This window comes from Nycticebus coucang, chromosome 23 (genome assembly GCF_027406575.1).
Source record: "Nycticebus coucang isolate mNycCou1 chromosome 23, mNycCou1.pri, whole genome shotgun sequence".
In the NCBI taxonomy this organism is placed as follows: Eukaryota; Metazoa; Chordata; class Mammalia; order Primates; family Lorisidae; genus Nycticebus; species Nycticebus coucang.
The window spans coordinates 11,920,466-11,934,577 of record NC_069802.1 but is presented as its reverse complement, the minus strand read 5'-3'; the positions used below and the strand labels follow the sequence as shown (position 1 = coordinate 11,934,577).

The window sequence follows — 14,112 nt, the reverse complement described above, 5'->3', positions numbered from 1 at the left end:
TCTGAAATTGACTTTGCAGGGGCTGTTACATTATTTTCTGTCTCTATTTTCTCTATTCTGTCTATCTAGTCTGATAGAGATTTTCTATATCTATCAGAATATAAACAGAGTTGTTAGCTGTACTAAGCAGAACATTGGCTCATCACTGAAGGACTCTTCACACCCACCTGCTACTTACAACACCAGTTTTGTTTTCCATTCAGAATGTGTCATCCCAAGAGTCAAATTTTAAGAGGATCTCTTCTCCAGTAAACCTATTCCTCATTTTACTTCCTTCTCCACTATTCCAAGAAAAGCATTTCTCGACTGCATGGCAGCCAGTATCCTCCTATTTAAAAAACGGAATTAATTGGGCATGGCAAAATGTGGTGGCCAGCTTAAAATGGGAGGCGTTTCAGAACCTCCCAGGGACTGATACCAGCTTGGATTTGAATTCTATTTCTAATTCATTTGCCCGATTCTCTGGATCCATCAAAGGAATAGTGTTCTTCTTTTTAAATAGTGTCTTTCTTCCAAAAACTGCATTCCCAAACAGATACACTGTCTACAGAGGAGTAGCCTCACCCACCACTGAAATGTCACAATCCCTTCAGGGCAAGCTGGAGCTAGTCAAAGGCCGCAGCAGAGGCAGTAGGCAGGAGCATTAATTCAGAACGTGAGGCAGAGCAACAGAGAAGGGTGGTGGGGAGACCATGGGGACAGGGAAGAGAGTGTCAGACTAGGTGGCCGGCCTGGTCACTTGTCCTACCTCATCTTTCTCACTTGAAATTCTTGGGACCATTGCTTTTGTCTTACTTTAGAAATAGATCCTAAATTAAGTTAGGAGGTTTTTTTTTTTCTAAGACCTTGGCTGTAGCTGTTGATGCTAGCAAATTTCAAATCATCCTCAGTTGAATCACTTGTGCATAAATGAGATTGTGAGCGCAGTTACCTTGCAGAGGGGTGTCATGTTAACCGAAAAGTAAAAATAAAAGACCCACTGTGTCATCCATATTTTGAAATAGAAGAAGAAACTTACAAACTTGCTAGGAAAGTATTTTTCAGAAAGCCGCTAGAAAAGTATATAATACAATATACAATTAAATGCAGACACTCTCCAACTTAGATTTTCAACTTCAAGATGGTGTGAAAGCAGTCTGCGTCAGTGGAAACCCTACTTCTGATTTTGAATTTTGACCTTTTCCCGGGCTGGCCATGCACAGTGAGATACTCTCTCTGATGCTGGGCAGCGAACCACAGCTCCCAGTGAGCCTGCAAACAGCTGATACTCTGTGGTGTACTGTGTGACCAGACGCTCCACTGCAGGTTAGCGTAAGAGCTCTGAGCACATTGAAGGCTGGGCTAAGCTGAGTTTCTGGTAGGTTAGGTATATTTAATGCATTTTTGACATAACCATATTCACAACTTATAATTATTTTATGGGGATGCTATTGCATCATAAATTGAGGATTACAGAGGAGGAAGAGCAGAGAAATGTTAAGATTGCAAAGAATAAGTAAGATTATTGTAGGTTGGGTTTAGTCTGGGAAGGCTTTTTGTGGGATGTGGATTTTGCAACTTGACCTTAAATGTGGGATTGGCGTCGGAATGGAGGGAAGTGGGCAATTCCACATACTGAGAATAACAGGCTCAAAGGCAAAGGCAGCGGTGTGGACCCCATGAGAGGGACCCCCAGAAGGATGAGAAGTGATGAGGGGGGACCGGGTGCCACCTGATCCAGGGAGAGAAATCAGATCCCCCACCGCCCCCCTCACTGATTCTTGAGATAGTTCAGGGATTTGATTAAAAGCCCATTGGAAACCTACCACTTTTTTTTTTTTTTCATTTTAAAATATTGGCTTCTAGAAGAAAATCATGTCCTAGCACAAACACAAATTCTTAGAAGACAGAATTGAAAAAGAGTTTGGAAGGCCTTCTAATCTGAGGACTAATTTATCCTCCAAAGTCAGACAAGTTTTGCAAACTCATCCTAGAAAAGGTACCTACCTCCATGCTGAGTGTCACTGCGGTCACCTCTGAGGTCCCCTCCTGGAGAAGCTCTGCACTGACACCGGAGCCTAGTCCACCCTTCAAAGCACTTTTCCTGGGATCAGTTTGCAAACGTAACTGTCAGACCTCGTACAATAATTTCTCAGAAGCCATCAGGTGAAAGGTGTAAAGTTTCTTGGATTAAAGTAAGATTGTCCAAATTACCATCTTGGACAGATTAGAATTTCCTACCAGTGAGATGAATTCCTTGTTGTCTTCTAGCTCAATGTGTTAGCGCTTCCAATTGTAATTCTCTTAAAAACATGGCTTTTTCCAGAAGAGAATGCTCTCTCTCCTCTCTCTCTCTCTCTCTGAGACAGATTCTTCTTCTGTCACCCTGGGTAGAGTACTGTGGTGTCATAGCTCACGGCAACCTCAAAACTCTTAGGCTCAAGAAATCCTCTTGCCTCAGCCTCCTAAGTAGCTACGGGCACTTAGCACAACACCGGGCTAGTTTTTCTTTTCTTTCTTTCTCTCTCTCTCTCCCATCCTTCCTTCTTCCTTCCTTCCTTTCCTCCTTTCTTTTCTTTCTTTCTTTCCCTACCCCCCCCTTTCTCTTTCTTTCTTTCTTTTTTTATCTCTTTCTTTCTTTTTCAGATGAAATGGGGTCTTGCTCTTGCTCAGGCTGGTCTCAAACTCCTGAGCTCAAGCAATCCACCCACCTCAGCCTCCCAAAGTACTAGGATTACAGGCGTGAGCCACTGTGTCAGCCCTACTATTCATTCTTTCCCAGCTCTGGTTCCCCCTTCCACTTAGACTCCCTGACTGTTGACAGCTCTCTCTCACCCGCTCATCCCAAATGGTGTAGCCCATGCTCTCACGCTGGCCAGCACATTCCCAGCAGATTTGGAGCAGTTCTCCCTCATTGACCAATGGCCACACTCAGCTATTGGGTATCGAAATTACTTCATCTGACTTTCACGACCCAAGTAACAAAGTAGGTCTCTTTTTCCTATTTTGAAAAAACTCTAAGGCCCGGGGGTGTCCATCTTTTTTTCTCTGCTGCACATTGAAGAAGAAGAGTTGCCTTGGGTCACACATTAAATACACAAACACTAAAAAAGTGATTAGCAAAAAAAAGGTCCATGTGTACTTTTTGTGACATCAAACACCACAGATCAGACAAGCAAAGAAAATCTTCATAAAATCTGCATGTGGCCCACAGGACACAGGTTGGACAGCCCTGTGAATCACAGCCTTCCTCTTAACAGTTCAGTAATTTACTTAATGTTTTCTGATCCAGGAAAACAATCAGATCTTTCTTGAAACATTTTATTTTGCAGTGAGTGCAGGGTTGAAGGCATTTGAGTAGGTGCTGTTTTCCTTGCAGCTGAGACCAGCTGCAAATTCCTTTTAGATGTCAAATGTCAATAAACATTTCCTTAGAAACTAGTTTTATCCATCTAGAAGTAATTATAAGATTGCTAGATGTTAGCTCCTCAAAAATCATTAAAGATGTTTAAATACAGATGTGTTTATAGATTTCAAGAAAGCATACATCTGAAATGCAAAAAACTTAAACTTGGCCTAATTATCCCGTTACCTGGATCAGACCCTCATGTTTTTGGTTTGAAAGTTTAGAGCAAAAAAGAAAACAGCAGAGTTTAAGACCTCACCCTCCATTTAGATCCTCTCTGTCCAGTGGCGATGCATACTTGGAGATGGAAAAGTGAACGGAGGGACGTGTGCACAGAGTATGTGGCACCTGTGTCACGGTGCCAGGGCATGCGTACACTGATTTTCCAGGCTCTTGTCCAGATAAGTTATTCAATATGAGAGCCAGGAAATCACTCAGAGTGACAGAATAGTTGCCTAGTAAAGGACCTTGGTCATCACTTGTTCCAACTCCTAGAGGCTAACTAATCCGTCCAAGCTCCCTAGCTCCAGAAACAGGGGCACCATCCAAGCCCTCGGTCTCGGGGTTCTTGCCCTCCTGTTTCGTGCGTCTCCCATCCAAGTACTAACCAGGGCTGAGCCTGCTTAGCTTCCAAGATCAGGCACGTTCAGGGTAGTATGCCCACAGACATAGCTATGTGTTGATAGATCATTATAGTTCTAGTTCATCTTCCATTAGTGCTCCCTGGGCCAGTCCAACACCTGGCAGCCAGATGCCAGGTAGGTCTTGTGGGCAGGCCATGTCTCTCTCAAGCCAGGAGACGCCACCTCCCACTGGCGGCCTCAGGGCTGAGTCTGGCACCCAGGCCAGGTTGGAGCACATTCTCGGTCAAGGGGAAGCCAACTCCTGGCTGAGTTCCCTGCAACCGTTGTGAGCCCTCATTCACTCATGTCCAGGGACCTGTTTTTATTTACTTGTTTTCTTTCTTGAGAAAGTGTTACCAGTTGGAGAAGGGAAAGACTCTCCTCTGTTGAGCTCAACCCAAAGGAAAATATGGGTAAGAAAGCACATTTTCCAGCAAGGCGGGTTTGTTTGATGCAAACCTCTGAGTCTGTCAGGGCTGGTTAAAACTGCCAACTTTGAACTCATTTCCTTTGAAGTAATGATGTGAACACAAAAGTGACAAGCAAAAGTAACAAAAATCACACACAGTGACAGAATAGTCCCGGGATAGAAAACCTGAGATGGGGTGTTGGCTGGGGGCAGTCTAGTCTGAAGCAGCCCTGGAAAGCCGAGCCAGTTGGCTCCTGGCCTGAGAGATCCCAAGGAGTCTAACCTTTAGCAGGAGAATGAATGGGAAGAAAAAAGTAAAAAAAGTACCTCAGGATAAGGTATCCAGGCATAAGGAAATTTAACAAGCTTGAGGGATTTCCCTTGATTACAGCTAGTCTATATACATTGCAGAATACAGAGGAGTATAAAGAAAACATTAACTCCCCCTCAGATATGAACACTGCCAAGGTTTTAGGAAAGGTGTATCCTTCTCTTTTCCTCAGCATGTATATTTTTAAATGGGTTCCTGTTATATAAATTGCTTTCTGTTTTTCCTCTTCATTTATCCTGAATATTTTGATAGTGATGGCCTGATTTGGGTGACTAGTATACATTGAAACTAAGCTTGAGGGCATAAATTCCATAACACACAGGAGATTTGTTTACGTAGCAAGGATTATGTATCTGGCCCCTACTAGCTCAGAACCTGATTGGATAGAAAACCTGAGATGGGGTGTTGGCAGGGGGCAGTCTAGTCTGAAGCAGCCCCAGAAAGTGGAGCCAGTTGGCACCTGGCCTGAGAGATCCCAAGGAGTCTAACCTTTAGCAGGAGAATGAATGGGGAAAAAAAGAATGGAAGGAGGAGGTTTGAATCATTTCAACAATAGACTCAAGACTCTTGGGCTTTAGACTGCTTCTCTCGGACTGAAACCTCGAAGTACGGGGATGACTTGGAAAGGGTGTGATCCCACACCCAGATAATGCAGCGTTGGGGTCACCCCCTCCTACCTACTAGCATGTGACCCTGGGTAACCTCCTGTGCCTCAGTTTCCTCACCCATATAAGGGAAACAAAATTGGCATCTGCCTCATGAGCTTGCTCCGAAGTTTAACTGAGATGATCTCTGTCAAGTCCCCCCACAGTGTTGACCCTTGGTAACTACAATAAATACTGGTTGCGGTTACTGCTGGTGCCACTGTCATTTTATGATAGCAAATGCCAGGGCGCAACTTTTAAAGCTTATCTTCCCAGAAAGATAAATGGTGTTATCTAGAGTTCAGTATTAGAATTCTGAGCCATCTAGAAATGCATTTAGAGGGCGGTGCCCATAGCTCAGTGGGTAGGGCACCGGCTACATATACCGAGGCTGGAGGGTTCAAACCCTGCCCGGGCCAGCTAAAACAACAAGAACAACAACTGCAAATAGCCGGGTGTTGTGGCAGGCGCCTGTAGCCCCAGCTACTTGGGAGGCTGAGGCAAGAAAATCACTTATGCCCAAGAGTTTGAGGTTGCTGTGAGCTCTAATGCCACGGCACTCTACCAAGGGCGACAACTTAAGACTCTGTCTCAAAAAAATAAATAAAAAATAAAATAAAATAAAATAAAAATAGAAATGCATTTAGAAATATGAGAATTCTTGAAAGTAGAAGTTCTCCTTCAGTCTCCCTTAAGTAAAATGTTGCTGGAAGGTGGTGCATTAGTAAAATAATCCTCGTCACAGTTAGTGCTGGCTGATCTTGTCTCCTTTGCTTTTCACTTTATTTCTACAGGGCATCATGAATTATCTGATTTCATTGATTCCAAATAGCACACTTTTCCAGAATTTGTCTTCTAATCAACAGTGTGTCATATTTAATAGACAGTGTGTTTTCTTTCTTTAGTATCCAAAGTAATAAGACTTAAAATTGACGGCATTTTAGATTTAATAAGATATGTTCCTTTAGGGGCTGGAGAGGCTTTGGCCCTTTGTTGTAGTTGCGTCTTTCCAGTTATTGGAAACACCAGTGTTCTCACGGGGCTTATTCTTCAATGTTTTCCTACAAATTTGGTTCCCAGCCTCAGATAGTTTTCTATAATCTAATCCATTTGGGGAGAAAGCTAAAAATCTATATTTTTGCCAATGTTTTACATGTTAACATCATAAAACAAAAATACTACCACGTATTAACATTTCTATATATGTGGAAGAACACTTTAAATTATAAAAACCAAATTATTCTCTCGTCATGCTGAACTGGTTGATCTTCAAACTTCAGTTTAATTTAACTACTTTCACTCATTAAGTCTCAAAGGGATTCAACTCAGGCTCGTTATAGTAAAAAAAAATACAAAATCAATCACATAATATTAGTGTGATGCATATTTCCTGCCTAGAGCTTTAAAAGTGCATTTTAATGTACTATGTTCTTCCAGAACTGATACATTGATTATCCGTCATTAGAAAATGTCCATCTAATTTATGAGAATTTTAAAACTCTCCTATCTCCAAAAGAAAAATCACATTTTTGCTACTAGATGCAATTGTAGAATCTTTTAGAAACTTGAAAGCTTTGTTGCTTAAAACTTTTTTGTTTTTAAATAATTCAATGACAATTTCCATTAATGCATTAACTTTAAAGGCCTTTCATTTTGAGAGACAAATTTTGATTTATGGGTAAAATATGTACACTTAGGAGAGACCAATAAATCCATAGCTTCTAGAGAACCCACAGGGATATTTTATGAAGTATTTCATAATGCCTTCTTTGAAACCAACTTTAGCATTTATCTTAAAACCTTTTCAAATATATGAAATATTTCGTACACACTTTAAAACTTCAACTTCAACTCTTTAAAAGAAACTTCTAAAAACCACAGCAGCTAATTAACTTGTTCTCTTTAGTTGTCAAGGCATATTCTATCTAGGATTTAGTTGAACTTTTTATTTTTATTAAGCAACTATCATAGCAGGAGAATTCTGGACTTCATTCCAGAGTTAATTGGCTCTCATTGAAAGACAATGTAAGATTACCCTGAATTTATTTTCTGGTTATGGAAGCAGTGTATAGTCCTTGCAGAACATGTTAGAATATATAAAATACAGTAGAACCTCTGTAAGTTAACCAACTCAGGGACTGTAACAAACTGATCGGCATACTAAGGTGCTCAACACGAGGGACTGGGCCTTCTGTACTGAGAAGTACATGTGGTGCATGTCCAGTCTATGAAAATTATGTTAACTTAAGGGAGCAATGTAGGGAGGTGGTCAGCTATGGAGGTTCTACTGTATACGTAAAGAAAAGGAAAAACCATCAAAATTTAAGCACATTAAAAATAATCACAATTGGGTGGCGCCTGTGGCTCAACGGAGAAGGGCGCCAGCCTCATATGCCGGAGGTGGCGGGTTCAAACCCAGCCCTGGCCAAAAACTGCAAAAAAAAAAAAAAAAAAAGTGAAATTCTGTCTCTACAAAAAAAAAAAATCATTTCAAAAATAATCACAATTAACATTTTGTATTTCCTTACTGTCTTTTGGTATACATTTTATTTCTTTTTATTTATTTATTTTTTTATTTTTATTTTTTTGGAGACAGCATCTCACTGTGTCACCGACAGTAAAGTGCTATGACATCACAGCTCACAGCAGCCTCAAACTCTTGGGTTCAAGTGATCCTCTTGCCTTTGCCTCCCAAGTAGCTCAGACTGCAGGCGGCCACCACAATGCCCAGCTATTTTTTTTTTAGAGATGAGGTATCATTCTTACTCAGTCTGGTCTTGAACTCCTGAGCTCAAGCAATCCACCCACCTCGGCCTTTCAGAATGCTAGGATTACAGGCGGCCACCACAACGCCCGGCTATTTTTTTTTTTAGAGATGGGGCATCATTCTCCTTCAGTCTAGTCTTGAACTCCTGAGTTCAAACAAACTACCCACCTCGGCCTTTCAGAATACTAGGATTACAGGCGTGAGGCGCCACACCCAGCCTTCATGTACATTTTCATATATGTATGTATATTTATAGGCTTGTATATACTCTTATGTAAGTAGCCCTCACTTTATATACAGTTTATATTTCTTAACATTAAATGATAATTATTTTCACATTTCATTAATTAACTATTATTTACCCTCTTACTTTTTGTGATTGCATTCCCTTTATGGATACAAACTCATTCAACTATTCCCCAATTGTTGGATTAGGGGACTGTTCCAACTTTTTTTTTTTTGGCCGGGGCTAGGTTTGAACCCGCCACCTCCGACCTATGGGACCGGCGCCCTACTACTTGAGCCACAGGCGCCACCCTGTTCCAACTTTTTTTGCTATTATAAATTCCATCAAGCATAAAACTGATACAACTGAGGTACTATGGAGAGAGGGGAACACAGGCACAAAAATAATCATTGAGATGCCACTCAGAGAGAGGGACATGATGGTGATGGGCCAGGCGGTGTAGACAGCAAGATACAAATCAGAGACCCACTGAGAGAGAGGGACATGATGGTGATGGGCCAGGCGGTGTACACAGCGAGATACAAATCAGAGACCCACTCAGAGAGAGGGACATGATGGTGATGGGCCAGGCGGTGTACACAGCGAGATACAAATCAGAGACCCATTGAGAGAGAGGGACATGATGGTGATGGGCCAGGCGGTGTAGACAGTGAGATACAAATCAGAGTCCCACTGAGAGAGAGGGACATGATGGTGATGGGCCAGGCGGTGTAGACAGTGAGATACAAATCAGAGACCCACTCAGAGAGGGACATGATGGTGATGGGCCAGGCGGTGTACACAGCGAGATACAAATCAGAGACCCACTGAGAGAGAGGGACATGATGGTGATGGGCCAGGCGGTGTACACAGCGAGATACAAATCAGAGACTCACTGAGAGAGAGGGACATGATGGTGATGGGCCAGGCGGTGTAGACAGCGAGATACAAATCAGAGACCCACTGAGAGAGAGGGACATGATGGTGATGGGCCAGGTGGTGTAGACAGCGAGATACAAATCAGAGACCCACTCAGAGAGACAGGGACATGATGGTGATGGGCCAGGCAGTGTAGATAGTGAGATACAAATCAGAGATCCTGTTAGAGGAGAACCAGGACGAATGTAACCCTGAGTCCCAGCTGTAGAAACAGAAAGGAGAGGACGGCTATGAAAACTATTGTGTGAGAAACTTGGTAGGTGTGGAAAATTATGAGCACTAGTGGGATATGAGTCAAAGATCACTTCAAAATTGCTTCTGTGCGATGGGGAAACTGGCTTCATAACCAGAAATTGTCAGATTTCAAGGTGGGACTAGCATGTTGAGTGTTATCCATTTGTCCTGGCCCAGCTGTGCGGAACTGAAGTTTGATGAACTCTTGCAGCTGGAGATGAAAATACAACATAAATAGATGGAGAACGCACTGGTGAATCCATGGAAATAGGGGATGCATTTGAGAGTGATTCCGCACGGGTAGACGAAAGCTGGACCCAACTGAAATCTTCAGCAATGACCCCTATTTTGATGAAAAGAAAAGGATTAGAAGCAGTGAGGGAAGAGTAGGCTGAGAGAGAAAGGGGAAGAGGGAAAGGAAGAGAAGGAATTAGAACTCCAGTCGGACAGCTCACGGGTTTGAGACCAGCCTGAGCAAAAGCGAGACCAAGTCTGTACTAAAAATAGAAAAACTGAGGCAAGAGGATCACTTGAGCCCAAGAGTTGGAAGTGGCTATGAGCTATGACACCACGGCACTCTACCCAGGGCGACAGCTTGAGACTCTGACTCAGAAAAAAAGAAACCTAGAACCTTCAGAGAAATAATTTATTCAAAGGGGTAAAAAAAAAAATTTTTTTTTTTCAGGCAACCTCTGAGGAAAGTGACCCAAATGGTCAAGAAGATGAGAATGATGGGGGAAAGCCTGGAGAAGGGAACACAGAACATGTCTCATCAGGTTTGTTTCATAACAGACTAGTTTTAAGGTAAATCTTGACGAATCTTAAGTTACAGTGGAAATAGAGTCAAGAATTTTTCCTACTGAGCCACAAAAAGGTGGTTCTTAGACTCTGCAAGTGATGTGGTTGTGCTGCCACCTAGGGGCTTCCTGGGGAAATTCTGACCGTGTGATTAAAGCTGCTGTGAAAATAGGAGCCGGTGCTGTTTTTAAAGAGAGTCCGTTTTGTTTCTTGGAAGTCGTATCTCTGTGATCACCAAGGATATGATGTCTCAGTGTGTAACTACTGCTAAAAATTGAGGGTCAGATGTATCACACAGTAACAGCAATTGATAAGACATGGATTGAGAAGCCGACAACAGATGCTAAAATGATAAAGCGTGAACAGCTTGAAAGAACAAAGTAACACCGCAAATCTGGACGGTGAGGGTGAATATGCTGTATCCATTGTTTAGACAATGGGGTCTGCCGTTCTGTGAAGGATTGTTCGATTTTTTGAGTAGTCTTATCAATATTTTTAATGCATTTCTTCTTTTCATTCTCTTCCAATACCAAATTATTTTAAAATGTCATTTTAAAATAAATTAAATAACCATTTAAAAATGATAGCATGTGTATTTTCGAACTAGATTGTGCTTCCGTATTTTTAATTATATTATTTATTTATTTATTTATTCATTTATTTTGAGACAGAGCCTTACTCGGTGGGTAGAATACCATGGTTGCTCACAGCAACCTTCAACTCTGGGGCTCAAGTGGTCCTCTTGCCTCAGCCTTTCTAGTAGCTGGAACTACAGGCACGCATCACAACACCCAGCTAGTTTTTCCATTTTTTGGTACAGATATGGTCTTGCTTTTGCTCAGGCTGGCCTTGAATGCCTGAGCTCAGGCAATCCACCTGCCTTGGCCTCCCACAGTGCTAGCCTTACAGGTATGAGCCACTGTGCCCAGCCTGTGCTTCCTTGATATGCCTCCTAAGGCTGACTTTTCCACTCCCTTGAAAGTGTACCTAATTCTCTGTAAACCAAATAATACTTTTATTTTTACTGCATAATATGTGTGTCTACATATATATGTATATAAATATATATACACATGCATACGTGTATATGTACCCCACAATCCTTAACACATTTCAATTCAGAAATTGTGATGTTAAAAAGGAAGATGGAAACAAGAAAGGGAGAGCCAGGTTGCCACTCAGTAACTGGGGTAGAAATTAGCCATGGATGTTCTATCTGGCCCTACGGTTGTAATCATTATTTTTATGTCAAAATTTTGTTTCATGTAAGGTAATACAGATGTAAAAGTGATCTTTATTAAGAATGTCAGCTTTGGGTAGCGCCTGTGGCTCAACAGAACGGGGCCCTGGCCCCATATGCCGGAGGTGGCAGGTTCAAACCCAGCCCCTGCCAAAATACTGCAAAACAAAGAATTTCAGTTTTCATAGTGGGCTTATTTTGATCTGTCTTATGTTGCTTCTTATTATATGATACCATGAAAGAGCTTTGAGAAATCCGGCTTCTTAGGCTGTATTATCCCTGTCATCACACCCTGGTCCAGCTTCTTATTCCGAGACAAGGTGTAGACTAAGCACACTTCACAGCACTGCAGAATAAACAGTCCTTTAACATGGCTTGCTTTTTCTTCCTTCCATGTCTTGATGTAACACCATTTCAGAGCCACAACATTTTACAACAACTGTGACTCGATGCAGCCCAACTGTGGCCTTTGTGGAGCTTTCCTCCAGCCCCCAGCCGAAGAACAATGTGCCAGAAGAAACAGGGCAGAAGAAACCAGACAATGAAATGAGTGGAAAGGTGGAGCTGGTGCTGTCGCAAAAGGTGACGTGCATGGTGGAGTCACGTGGTTGAATCCAAAGGTTGCTGCGGCCTCACGTGGCAGCCAAGTGCCGTGGCTGTGGTTGTGAACAAGGAAGATTTAGTTTCTCTCCTGTGTCTTTTTCTATCTTTAATCTCTCGTTTTTCTAAATGTAAATATACTACATGCTCATTGTGAAAAAATTGAATACATAGGGTGGCCATAGAGTTCATGTGCAATTTAAAATAGTTTACTATATATATACTAGATATGTATTTGTTTCTATACACCCTGTATATGGTATATAGAAACAAATACATCAAGTAATATATATATAAATATATTTCTAAATTTACAAATACACTAAGTAAAATCACTGAAACCTACTTCTTTAATAGTAACAGTTGCTATATATTCTCTCCACATCTTTTAAAACTTATTTTAAAGCATTACTCTTTTGTTTCAAAGAATTCAATACATTTAGAAAAAAATGAAATATCATTATGTTATAAATCCTTGCATTCAGGTGTTAGTTTTCTATGCATGAGCTTGCTTGCTTGCTTTTTAACCTGTCAGCTTACTAAATAGTCTCTAAGATTTACCTGTTTTATAGTAATGATTTTTCTGATGCCTCTGGATCTGAATAACAAGAAACTTGGAAAATTGTTATTCTGATATGATGGGTTTTAAAGTCTTGTTTTTAATTAGTTTCTTCCTGGTTTGGAGTCTCGCATCATTCACATTCGTCTGACTTGTTTTCAGGTACAACTGGAAAGTTTTCATCATTTAAACCAGTAATTCTCAACTTTGACCTACCCTGAATTTAAAAACTACCAAGCCCATTCCAGACCAGATAAATCTTTAAAGACAGAACCAAGGCATCTGTGTTTTTTAAAGCTCCCGGGCAATTTTAAGGGGTCACCAAACTAAAAAACTATTGACTTACACACCCGGCGGATTTTATGTGGTAGTGTTTATTCTACCTTTAAAAATTACCCATCACTTTGGATTTTACTTTAAAGTGAAAACTTTACCACTTCTAGCATTACCAACTTTAGTAAGTCTACCTTAGCTTCTGCTGTATAACAACGAAGTTCATTGGACATCTGTTTGACCTCTGTAATTCAGATGAGGTGATTAGCTGTATTTTCTTCAGGATTTTTTAGAGTTAAATGTATTATTTATAAAGAAACATAAAATTCTACTGAGGATAAATCATAATAATTTATTCTGACAACCAAATAATAGATAATCTTATGATGAAACAAGCATTCTATAGTCTCTCTTACCATGAGGTCATCAGCTATCAAACTAATCCATTAGGAACACAGTCACTGGCCAGAGAGTGAATCAGAGAAAGTCCTACAAGCAGTTAAAAGGACGTGAACTTAATATAGCCATGCTTATCCTTCGGACCTATGCCCAGGGTCTACTGAGTCTTATTTTAGACATTGTTTTAATACCTTTGGCAATCTGGTCTCTCAGCAATCAATTGATTAGAAGCAAATCAGAAGAAAAGTGCTCTGCTAAAGGTCATTCAGATTAGGGAGATGCAAAATACAATTAATAGCAATAACATGAAAAATCTATTTCTAAACACACATAAGAATTGTGAAGACCTTGAATCTTAGAACTATTTGCCATAAAGCCAAGTAGTCTAACATGCTTCACAGATTCCCTCAGGGCATTGGTGTGTGATACCTTCTGCCAATGGTCATTTATAATAATGCTTCTTTATCAACAGGCAAAGTATATTGTTCTTTGAATTGTTATGCATAAGTTTATGGCAGTTAATATAGTGTCTAGAGAATAATGTACCTTAAAAGGTAATATTACATTAATGTTTAGAACTTACTAAGATTTTTGAAAAATTATCTTACATGATAATTTTTTGTCATCTCATTTCCTGACATTATAAATTCAGTATTGTGTGGTATTCGGGAAAGAAAATGGGATT

General features: G+C 40.8%; 1 protein-coding gene across 17 annotated transcripts in view; it reads left to right on the top strand.

Moving 5' to 3' along the window:
- The window catches only part of LIMCH1 (LIM and calponin homology domains 1), a 356,706-nt gene that overhangs the window by 307,392 nt on the left and 35,202 nt on the right, over positions 1 to 14,112 (top strand). For all 17 annotated transcript variants that reach the window (XM_053577488.1, XM_053577484.1, XM_053577482.1 and 14 more), the window contains 2 exons: positions 10,244 to 10,334; positions 12,015 to 12,178. In XM_053577488.1, the coding sequence (XP_053433463.1) occupies positions 10,244 to 10,334; positions 12,015 to 12,178 (255 nt within the window). The remainder of the gene's footprint in view (positions 1 to 10,243; positions 10,335 to 12,014; positions 12,179 to 14,112) is intronic.